The 12,115-nt window shown below is 45.5% G+C and overlaps 1 protein-coding gene across 2 annotated transcripts; it reads left to right on the top strand.

The window, feature by feature from the left end:
- The first annotated feature begins 927 nt into the window (after window positions 1-927).
- LOC147609605 (protein S-acyltransferase 21-like) lies at window positions 928-11,863 on the top strand. 2 transcript variants are annotated; one of them, XM_086787837.1, is made up of 9 exons: window positions 928-2,379; window positions 4,667-4,780; window positions 4,873-5,304; window positions 5,450-5,518; window positions 5,654-5,725; window positions 7,464-7,592; window positions 7,691-7,771; window positions 7,847-8,041; window positions 10,425-11,863. In XM_086787837.1, exons 1-9 carry the CDS (start codon window positions 2,335-2,337, stop codon window positions 11,556-11,558), a joined length of 2,271 nt encoding a protein of 756 aa, XP_086643963.1. In that variant the 5' UTR covers window positions 928-2,334; the 3' UTR covers window positions 11,559-11,863. The 2 variants fall into 2 exon arrangements, with proteins under 2 accessions (XP_086643963.1, XP_086643962.1); XM_086787836.1 differs by having other exon boundaries at window positions 1,158-2,379; window positions 7,691-8,041.
- Window positions 11,864-12,115: the final 252 nt, after the last annotated feature.

Here is a 12,115-nt window from a genome sequence, read left to right as displayed (position 1 = left end):
TTTGATATATAACATACCTAAAAAAGGTGCCAGTGGTATTTTGAGTGTTCTATCATGCAAGTTGCATTTAATGCTGAGAGAGAGAGAGAGAGAGAGAGAGAGAGAGAGAGAGCACAACGATGATGATATTTTAATGTCCATTGAAAATGAAAAAAAATAACCTATGGGACTAGTGCAAGCGCATATGCTAATATAGCCCTATACATGACTTGAGGACACCATCAGGCTAAAAAGTGAACAAACAAAGAAAGAAGAAAAATGAAAAAACCCCTACGGCTTAGCTAGAGGAGTTTTGGGCTCCCCAATCAAAGACTAGAAGTACGTCACCTTCAAGGCATGAAACTCCTATACAAGGACCCAACCTTTGTGGAGGCTCGCCCACTTTTTGACCTTGCATGCTATCCTCGCCTTCTTCAATTCTTGCTTAAGCTATGTAGATGTGAACTCCTCTATCTTCAAATCCTTGTACCTTTCAAAGTTCTAGTTTGTTGATGGATTACAACCCTAGATTCTCTATTCTTGAAAGCAATGATTGTATGTTTGTTCTATTAAATACAATTTGCATCCCATTTGATTCTTTAATGTGGCATTGAGAATGAACACTTTCTTTGATATCTTTGAAATCCTACTAGGCCCAATTTTGTAGGTGATAGGTCAAGCTTTGCTCTACAGATGGCATATTCCACTCTATTGTCTATGTTAGTATAGTCTAGTTTGGCTTGGTAATCCTCTCACTTTGATTTGAAGGACCACCAACTCCGTTTTGTTTGTTTTCTTCTATTTCCTGCCTCAATCCCACTTGATCTTGATGACAATTTCCTCTTGATGTTGTTGTGGCTTGGTTTGGGGCTCTATTTGTTCTCGTGAGATGATCTTCAGTTGTTTGATGAAGTCGCCTCTTTTAAAAAAAAATGTGAGGGAGGGTACACGAATAACATGGCCTCACTATCCACGATGGGAGTGGATAGATTTGAACCTTGTACCTCCCTTTCGAGAGACAAGGATGCTATTGCTAGGAAGAAGCCATCCGCACTGCTCACATAACCCGGTTTGTGGTGTAAATTTTCGCGCGGAAATTCAAAAATCCTGGTTGGAATCCTTGAGGGAGGCACCGAAGAAATCCAGGTTGGTAGTCCTTGAAGGAATCCTTGAGGCAGGCACTCTTCTTGTTCTTGTGTGTAGTAGTTGGGAACTTTGGGTGCTTTGTAGGTAACAAATGGGCAACATTGGAGACGTGAAGAAAAGTAGTTATATAGGATGTACCCACGATATCCTGGGGATACATGTCTGTCCAAAGCTGCAAATAGGATGGATGGATGGTGGCCACACCCTGCACAAAAGCAACTGTTGAAAGTGGAGTCTTGGTCCTGGGCTTGCTTGCAATGCTTGCCATTTACACTTTCCTTTCCTCCGCGTCATAGCATTGCAATAATAACCTTTGCCAGGCGGACCTGCAATTAGGCCCGCTCCCATCCCCACGCACGCACCCCCCCACACACACACACTCTCTCTCTCTCTCGCACACACCCCCCTCCCCTCTCTTTTATGTTGTCTCACACATTCTCTCTCTCTCACTCTCACCCTTGATTTTGCCTGTACCTGGGTTTCTGTTTTGTGCCCTTATCGTCTGCCAAAGCAGCCCACTAAAACACTACAAAACACTAGTGCACTTTTATATCTTTTCCAGCACACAGGCTGAAAAGCACACTTGTGGGCAGCTAAGCTACGAGAGACTTGTGGTCGGTCTCTCTCTAAACTCTCTTTCTCTTTCTCCCTCCCTCTCTTTCTCTTGCGCGCGCTCTCTTCTACTTGTGGGCAGCAAAGAGAGTTGTGCAGTGTGGGCGCCATCTCTGCTCTGCTGGCCATTCATGGGCTGTGCATTTCTTGTGTGTGTTGTGTGTGCGCATGTCTTCATGTTGTCTCTCTCTCCTTTTTTCTGACACGGATCTTTAGTGGGCTCTCACTGTTGCTTCTCAACTCGACCTTTCTTGGGCCGCAGTTGGGCGCTTTTCTCCCTAAAATCCATCTCCATCTCTCTCTCTCTCTCTCTCTCTCTCTCTCTCTCTCAGTTTTCTTTTCTGGGCCATGCCGTTCTTGCAAGCGTTCTTCTATTACAACAGCCCACCATCACCTCAACCCATGAGGCCAATGCAATCACCCTGTGGAGCTCCATGCCCACGTCAAGCCCAAATTTGTTCAACCACCATGCCATCTCCAACAGGGTGATCTGAATCAGAGGCTTTCTGTGCTCAGCTGGCCCTGAACCCAAGATTTCAGTATTGCTGGATTTGCTCACATTATCATACCCACTGTTTTTTCCATAGCATTGTCCTCATGGTGAGACGCCACGGCTGGCAACTCCCAGCTCACACATTTCAGGTCAGTTGTCTCTGCACATCTTCTTGTTTTGCTTAAAGTGGCTGAACTTAAAGCTACTTTAGCTAATTCTGAACTCTAAAACTGGAGCTCTTAATGGAGAATTTAAAATTTGGGGTATTTACTGTAGAGGTGAGTGTGTACTTCATGCTTTAACTCAAATGGGGTGCTTGTGCAAAGCATCAGATGCCTTGCACTTGTCTAATTCCTTCTGGAAAACATGGCTAATTGACCCTACTTGTCTTGAAAAGTCTGTGTGCTGGAGTCTAATAGGCTTCAGAAAGCTAAGCAAAGGTATATGGATCCAATTTTCAGGATCTCCTCTCAACATAAAAATACGCTGTGTGCTTTTATACTCTGGACACTTCTATGCGTTTTCAGAAGAGTCTGTGAACTTTGTAGGGTGTTATTTAAGGGGCTTAAAAAGTGGAAGTATGAAATACATGCATGAAATACACAAAGGGGCCTTCCTATGACATTCACAGGTTATAGTTCCCTTGTGCAAACTCTCCACGAGTACATGGCAATCAGAGCAGCACCGCTGCATGCCACCATCCATGAACACATATTCAGAGGAAGGGTATGCGGAGATTTCACCAGAAATTTCAGCAATGGCTCTTCTACATGTGCTGGCAAATCAGAGCATGTGCATGTGAGTTTGTCAGTAAACGTCTTCTGTCTCAGCATATTGTGCATTTTATCACTGCTAGGGCATCCTTCATCTAAGATGCTTTTAGAGAGATGTATATGTGCACAGTTAAGGAGGTCAGACTGGTAAATCATCAGTATTTCCAGGGTTCCTTCATCTAAGATGCTTTTAGAGAGATGTATATGTGCAAAGTTAAGGAGGTCAGACTGGTAAATCATCAGTATTTCCACCTCTTATGACACCCTTGTATGCAGTGACAGATCTTGGGTTACCTTGTTAGTGCCAAAAGAACGAAGGTCTGACCTACGAACCTGGATACATAAGGCCATGGCTTGAGAGTGGAGAGGATCAATGGAAGCACATGCCAATGAAGGGTATGCACTGCTCCAAACGAGGAGAGTGGGATTTGGGCCTCTTTGTAAAGGAGGGCGAGGCTGAGTCTTTTACAAGCAATTCTCGAGTAAAATAACATCCAAGTTGCCCACTGACTTGCTGCCAAGACTGTGGTTGGCCTTATAACAGCAAAGTTACCTTTATAGGCATCCCACTGTAGTTAGTCTACATGGCTTGCCCAGGGCTTGTGATTATAACTAATAAAGCTTGCTTGGATGTGAGCTTATCTTGGAGGGTAACCTGCGTAGACCATGTACCCTCTACTAAGCGGCTTCTTCGTCCAGCCATCCACACTGGTTTTAAGCTCCTGCTTGTGATTATAAATAATAATTTTGCATGGATGTGAGCTTAGCTTGGAGAGTAACCTGCGTAGACCATGTACCCCTCTACTAAGTGGCTTCTTCACCCCTCAAAGAGAATTGCTAATTGTCATCTTCCATGCAAGCTTGCTGGGAGCTTGTTATTCTTATGAGATGCTGTGGGTGTTCCAGCGAGCTTGTTATTCTTATGAGATGCTGTGGGTGTTCAAGAGATGGCTTTTAAATTTAAAGGCTTGCTGGAAAGGGTTCTCAAGTCCTCATCAACACTCGGAATAAAATAGCTCATTTTGGAGGTAAGATGGAAGAAATTGCATTAGCAAGCAAGCATTGAGGGGCTAATGAGGTGATAGCTCAAGTGGATGACATCGTAGGCAACAACCCAGGCGGCGACTTGCTGACCTCGACTTGGTTTGCATTCAACTCCAATGAAACACCTGGAATCGAATGGCCTTGACAGCATCATCCATGGGCGGATAATTAAGCACCTACAGGTGGTGAAAAATCAGTAACTACGGGAGGATCTTGGGCCCAAGGCCAGTCGAATAAAAAAGAAAGCATTGAAAGTAGAGCATTACACAACTTGGGCTGAGCCTATATTGGAGGTAAGATTAACTTCACCTGTTAGGATATGTCTGGACTCTGGAAGCTTGGGACCTCAGCTCAAGAACTTTTGCAATGAGCTATATAATGCTAGGACCATTGCCAAGAAGCTGTGCGCAGGGGCGGTAGCAAACTCATCATGCTTAGTGCAACTCATGCGTCATGATATCCTTACCCTCAGTTTATCAGGCTCAATAATAGATGCAGGCTCATATATAGAGACAAGTCCACTTCTGGTCCCTGCGCATGCGGTGTGTGTGTGTGTGTGTGTGTGTGTGACGATTTGCAAAAATATGGGTTTTTTGCTAATTTTTTTAAGTTGTTGCAGGTAGTGGCAATCACTGTGTTTTTACTCCTCGTGGTGGCTTTCTATGTCTTCTTCGCCCCTTTTCTGGGGAATGCCACCTTGGAGTATGCGGCCATGGCACTCTATTCTCCAGTGGTATGTATTCCTCATTACAATACCCATGAAAATTTCCATACAATTTCTAGTATATGCACTAATGCATGCATTGATATCACATGCCCATGCAGGCCCTTGCAGTTTTTATTCTGTATTTTCGGTCCACGGCTATTGATCCTTCAGATCCAGGGATCTTGGAGAAAGGAAGACAGAGCTCTCACTTCAATATGGACAAAGGCCATTCGATTCCAGGTGTTTCATTGGAGTTGAATGCAAACCAAGTCGGGGTCAGCAAGTCGCCACCTGGGTTGTTGACTTCTGCAAGGAGTTCATCTGTTGCACATTCAGACAAGGATTTTGATAATAAAGCCTCTTGGACTGAGGAGGGAAGACAGGTAGGGTCATATGGTGTAGAGGTGGATAGAAAAGTGGGCACCTATGGCTGGGGAGGATTACTTTGTGGATGGTTAGTACAAGATGATAATTGTAGAGATGACAGCATGCAGCATCAACAACCAGTTGCAGATGAAGAGGCACTATTTTGCACTTTGTGCAATGCAGAGGTGAGCAATGGTTAAACCTAGACAGGCTTGCATAATCCACATATACATGAACGATCAACCTCCTGTCATGTTCACAGTGTGCAAAACTTGCTGTCTTGATTCCGTGCATTCTTGTTGTCAAAGTGATATCTTGTTGACTGTGCAGGTCCGCAAGTTTAGTAAGCACTGTCGTAATTGCGACAAATGTGTCGATGGCTTTGATCACCATTGTCGGGTATGCCTTGCCATGTCAGCTCATGTAGAATTTCTGAACAATGTCATTGGGTCCTCAAAGACTAGCATTAAATTAAGTTCACCAAAGCTTCCGGCCTTGCAGCTCACTTTTTTTTAAAAATGATCATTTATGCAGTGGCTCAACAACTGTGTTGGAAGGAAAAATTACATCACTTTTGTTCTATTGATGGCTACAAGCCTTTTACTGGTAAGGATTCTTTATAGAGGCACGTTGCATTGTTTAGAGTCTCTGATTTTCGAACCTTCCGTTTGCCTGGGCATTTTACAATGGTACCCCACGTGATGAAACTGGTCCTTTGGTGGCCATAAGAAAACAAGCGCACAGTCTTGTGCCATTCCTTCTCTCCAGACAGAGGCTTGCTACAGTGTCTGCAGGTGGTGGACTGGCGGTGTTAGCTAACCAGCTTCCCTCTGTCAACTCCTATGCCAAGCCACTATTGGCAATTAACCACAAGACACAGACAATGGCTGTCCTGTAGGTGCCAGCAAACCTTTGACAGTAGCTGACTTGGCTCCGAGAGCCGTTCAATGTGCAATTTATGACATCTGAAACTGCCTATCTGAACTTGCAGAGTGATCAAAGAAGGGGCAAGGGGTGCTAGGTTGTTTGAAGTGGATCCACCACCACCACCACTTCCACAGATCCCATCAAATGCATGCAAGGGAAGTTAATCATCTTTACTCAGGAGGATCGATGTGCGAGCACACACATGACATCCAACCACTCGGACTGCTTGTACAGAAAGACATCCTCTTCCTTTACCTCAATTGTATGCAAAATCTTGCATCGGAAATGCCAGGGGGGAGGCTACTCACATAAAGAAAGTGGCATCGGAAATGCAATTTTCTCGATATGACGTCCTCAATGGTGTGAATATGCTTTCTACCTCATGCAATTGCCATTTACTCCTGGTGAGAACCTTTGGGGAGCGGAGGAGAGCCATGGTGCAAAATCTTTGCTGAAGAGGGGTTCAAGACCAAGGGCGGGGGGAGGCACTTTTGGGCCCAAATTTGGAAAAGCTTTGGCTGGACATATTGCCATGCATAGTTGAGGCTGTCTGTGGGAACGTCTAGCACAGGGATCAGTTTCTTGCAGCTTTGCATTTGTACAAGGTCCATCAATGGCCTTGCATCTTTTCCTCTTTCTCAAGTGTGCGCAGGCTACTCATATAGTGGGGAGAGGGGAGACTTATCAATGCATGCCATTCTTCTATGTGCCGCCCTCAGGATGTGAAAGTTAAACCGCTTTTCTGCCCAATGTAAATGAGCCACCGTCTCCTAGTGAGGACTCTTTGGAAGCTGTGTGAAGGAGCCATGCGTGTGGTTGAATTCCTGAATCTTATCACTCCCACCACTGATGGTAATGCTGGGGGTTTGGGGTTGGGAGTTACTTACACGGTGGGAATTTGGAGGAGGGAAGACTATGATGCATGTTTCTTTCTCAATGTGAAGGCTTTTGATGGTTTGAATGTGTCCCAAGCAAATGAGCCATCCACTCCTGGTGATGACTCTTTGTAAAGGAGAGTGACCAACGATGCGGGGGAGCTGCTTTTCAAGTGTGCAGGACGAAGTCTGGAAAAGCTTTGGCTGGAGAGGAGGCCACACATGTAGTAGGCTCAATGACTGTATCCCTCTGATAAACTCTAATCCTAGTTTCCCCTTGTAGTCATGACACATGCATTCTCGTATTTGGGCTGATGCGTAGGACATTCCCTCTTGCTTATTTTGCTTATTTTGGAACAGTGGGGAGGGTGGTCATCCTTGTGATGCTCCGCTTGCAGGGACGGTTATACTCTCTTGGGTGATCCTTGGTTAAATCTCTGTAAAGCTATGTATCTGGAATATTGACACACATGCCCACGCACATGCACACCTATTTTTTCATCCTCACCAGTACTAAGATCCATTAATTGCTTGCTCTGCAGCTTGTGTTGGATTGGGGTATAGGAATTGCAGTATTGGTGCGATGCTTTGTGGATAAGAGAGGCGTGGATGGGCAAATAGTTGAAAAGCTTGGGAATGGTTTCTCGAGGGCACCTTTTGCTACAGTTGTGGTAAAGCCTAAACAGAGTCTGAGCTATTTAAGGCTCTTCTTGCTATGTGTATAGTTTCTCGAGATGTCTTTGTAAGCTAAAAGTCTCCTACTTTGCAGGCTTTGTGCACGCTGGTCTCTTTACTGGCCTCAATACCACTGGGAGAGCTCTTTTTCTTTCATCTTATTCTCATCAGAAAGGTTTTTCCCTTTATTTATTTGGTTATTGGCCTCTCCTATGGAGTGCCATCTTTATCATGTGCTTTTTGCAAACAGGGAATCACGACGTACGAGTACGTGGTGGCGATGAGGGCACAGAATGAGCTTCAAGGAGTTACAGATGGAGAGCAGCAAAGCATGCCATCTTCACCGACTAGCTCTACCGCTACTGGATTGAGTGGCTCCAGTTCTCTTGGCTTGCAATACAAAGGAGCTTGGTGTACACCCCCCAGAGTCTTTGTAGAGCATCAGGCGAGTTTGAACACACTCTCTCTCTCTCTCTCTCACACACAAACACACATGCACGCTTGCATTTACACACAGGCAGGCATGCACATGTGTGCACGACGCACCTGCTCTCTCTCTTCCACACACAAATACACCCACCTACCCACCAATAGTTGTCAAAACTTGGCGTTGGCAAGATCCCAACCCTGTTCTTACGTTTTTGCCCAAGAGGAAGTGTTGCCAACCTCCTAAGAGGAACTGTTGCCAACCCCATTGAGATGTTGGCTGGTGAATTAGGAATGTCTATGAGTTAAACTTGTGCTGTTAGCATTTTTATAAAGCGGAACTAATCCTATGATATAGCATGATATGATGGCGTTTGGATCTGTTTTTATTTTGTTTTGATGTTACAATGCGTAATGCCAGGTTGCTCATGCTTGGGCAAACCAGAGAGTTCCCACTCTTAGGCCTCATTGGGAGGCGTATGTCATTACACCTCCCATTCAGAGGAGATTCTGGTAGAGACTGGCGCTCATACAGGAGAAGCCAGATTTCCTACCTCATCTGGCTGTTTCTACACGCTGGATTACCCACCAACCAATGAAGATCTATTTATGGCGTGGTTCCCTCTGTCCTAAAATCCAGCTCCATCTGAGACAGTGTATCATTGCTTATTGGAGTGCAAAGGAGCACGTAGGATTTGGGTATCTATAGCCCAGCTCTTGGGCAGATTGAGGAATGAATACTATCTATATTACTTGGGGTGCTATTGCATGGTTGACTCAGTCTGGCCCACAGCTTCTTTTTGAGGGCAGGGGTGCACTAATCTTATTATTCTTGTCCGTAGGGGCATAGCCTATAGATGTTTGCTTCAGGAGATATCCTCCGGTTACGATACGTAGCACCTCCACTGAGTATTGACACCGCCTGGGAGATTATTGATAGTATCACAGCGTAGCATATCTGGAAGACCAGATGCACAGAGGCCTTTGAGGGTATTCATGTTTATGACACCCAGTGTATTTGCAGCATATGGAGTGACATAGTTCATACTCTTTTGGCACTTGGGCCTGTATACAAGGATCTTCTAGAGCTGCAAAAACAAAATGTAACAGATTTATGAGAGAGTAATACTATCTATATTACTTGGGGTGCTATTGCATGGTTGATTCAGTCTGGCCCACGGCTTCTTTTTGAGGGCAGGGGTGCACTAATCTTATTATTCTTGTCCGCAGGGGCATAGCTTATAGATGTTTGCTTCAGGAGATATCCCCCGGTTACGATATATAGCACCTCCACTGAGTATTGGGGAGATTATTGCTAGTATCACAGCGTAGCATATCTGGAAGACCAGATGCACAGAGGCCTTCGAGGGTATTCATGTTTATGACACGCAGTGTATCTTCAGCATATGGAGTGACATAGTTCATACTCTTTTGGCACTTGGGCCCGTATACAAGGATCTTCTAGAGCTGCAAAAACAAAATGTAACAGATTTATGAGAGAGTAATACTATCTATATTACTTGGGGTGCTATTGCATGGTTGACTCAGTCTGGCCCACAGCTTCTTTTTGAGGGAAGGGGTGTACTAATCTTATTATTCTTGTCCGTAGGGGCATAGCTTATAGATGTTTGCTTCAGGAGATATCCCCTGGTTACGATATATAGCACCTCCACTGAGTATTGACACCACCTGGGAGATTATTGCTAGTATCACAGCGTAGCATATCTGGAAGACCAGATGCACAGAGGCCTTCGAGGGTATTTGTGTTTATGACACCCAGTGTATCTGCAGCATATGGAGTGACATAGTTCATACTCTTTGGCCACTTGGGCCCATATTCAAGGATCTTCTAGAGCTGCGCAAACAAAATGTAACAGATTTATGAGAGTAGAACCATGGTATTTTCTTCTCCTCCTCCTATGGGGCTTTTATGGCAGCATAGTGCTATTGATTGGTTGAGATCTCCCTTTGTATGATTTTATATTACGTATAGAAGTCTCTTTTTGGGGTTGCCGTTTTTATTCTGTTGGGACATTGACAACTATGACACACCCACATCCACATGCGTGCACGCATGTGCATGTGCAGACGGATATACACACAGGCATGCATGCGTGGGCTTATGCACATCTGTGAACTTGCACGTGCATCTGCATGCACGCACATGCGTGCACACATACACTCACGAGCATGTGCATACACGGGCATGCATGCACACACACTCTCTCTCTTCCTCTTTCTATGTGTCTCTCTTTTCGGAATGCCTTTAGGGAAAAGGTAACTTCTTTTACAGCTTTGCTACATTTTTTAAAATTGATGGTGTTTTTTTTCCGTACACACCCGGGGCCCACTCAAGTGGGTGGTGCTACATTTTTTAAAATTGATGGTGTTGTTCTTGACAGGATGAATTTGTTCCCCATCTAGCTCCTGGTAGGGTGCCTTCTACAGTGGATCCTGATGCTGGTAATTTTTCTGTGAAGCCTGAAAGCAGGTTTCAGAGACGTGCAGTTAGGATCAGTGCCTGGAAACTGGCCAAGTTGAACCCAGATGAAGCAACTCGTGCAGCTACAAAAGCTAGAGAGAGCTCATCTGTTCTGCGTTCGCTGAAAGCACACGACTCGAGTATTGCAGAGACCGACTACACGTCCAGCATCAGCAGTAGGAGCAGTGTCAGTACAGAGTTCGGGCTTGCTGGCGGTGGTGGGCGGAGAGAAGGAAGAGAAGCTGGTGGTTACTCACCTCACAGGCTTGTTTATCCGTTGGGTCGAGCTGGGAGCAAAAATGAAGGGGACACGAGGACCCAGAGTAGCTACAGCAGCCCGAGTCGAACGAGTGTGAATGAGTCTGGTGGAACGAGCCCTTTACCGTCACAGGGAAGGCTCGGAACTCTAAATGTACCGCAGCGTCTTACTACAATGAGCCAACCCCGAGTCCAGATGTCCTCCTCGATGCCTGGACGGACTGGGTTCAGACATGCTTTGTCGAACTATTACACCGCCTCTGCATCTCTCGAGTCTGTCAATCATTTGCCTCCCATGGGTGCCACTCCTGCTTATGAAGATTATGCTGGACAAAGCAGAGCCAGCCAACTGAACCGCAACATAAGGGAAAGCAAGAGGACAGCAGTCTTCTGGAATGGTGGAGCAGGCAGATTCAGGTCTGTGATTGGGAAACCCGACCCTAGTGATCTCTTAGAGGGGGTACAGCCTTCAGTAAAAGGCTCTGCTCGAGTTGTAGCAGAAAGTGGCCCCCAAACCTGTTTTCCATCTGAAAATGCTGCCATCAATCATGGAACCGTGCCTTCAGAGAGCCTGCTATATAATGGAGCATCAATCTTCTTCGGAGGACCCCTTTGCACGCCAGTGTCTACACGGAGGGAGAATGCTGCTGCTGCTTCCAGAGCTTTGGCTGATCATCAGGTGGCTGTCCCCAGACTACAAAGCCAGGATAGACCACTGCAAGGGCCTGTTCTCCATACCCAATCCCCCGTGTTTGCCCCGCGCTCCATAGAGATTGAGACTGTATTCTTGGAGTAGCTCTGGCCACTTTTGGTGTCTACGGCCAACACTCATTGGACTGCCTGTTGGTTCCCATGGCCACTTCTCCCATTTAAGCTCTCTGCAGCAGCAAGCTCACAACGGCCTCTTTTGACACACATGCGAGCGTCTGTAGCAAGCTCGTACTGAGACACATTACAATAGCCGTGCTTGTATTACTTACATGGTGGGGTCTTATAAGACAGGTCTGTTTCCCATCTCTACATGGTTTGATACTCTTGCTCTGTAGGAGGGTGCTTCAATTCTCCACTTCAAAGGAATGTTTACCAGATTATCTTATCATCGTTTCTGGTATTGTTTCTTGGTTCTTGCATAAAGTATTGTAGCAATGCCCCATGTGTGCAATATGTGTGTAATCAAGGCTTTGAATCATGCAGTAGCTGAATAGGAGATAGAACACTCAGTACGAAGGGCTTTGTGAATATATGCTCGTGTGTGTGTGTGTGTGTGTGTGTGTGTGTGTGTGGAGTGTGTGTGTGAGAGCATATCTTGATACAGAGTTCTACATCCACTATTGGGCACTGATGACGTTAGTG

This window comes from Cibotium barometz, chromosome 51 (genome assembly GCF_041138505.1).
Source record: "Cibotium barometz isolate CiBa-2024 chromosome 51, ASM4113850v1, whole genome shotgun sequence".
In the NCBI taxonomy this organism is placed as follows: domain Eukaryota; kingdom Viridiplantae; phylum Streptophyta; class Polypodiopsida; order Cyatheales; family Cibotiaceae; genus Cibotium; species Cibotium barometz.
Note: the sequence above shows the minus strand (reverse complement) of the source record. Positions and strands in the feature narration are given on the sequence as shown.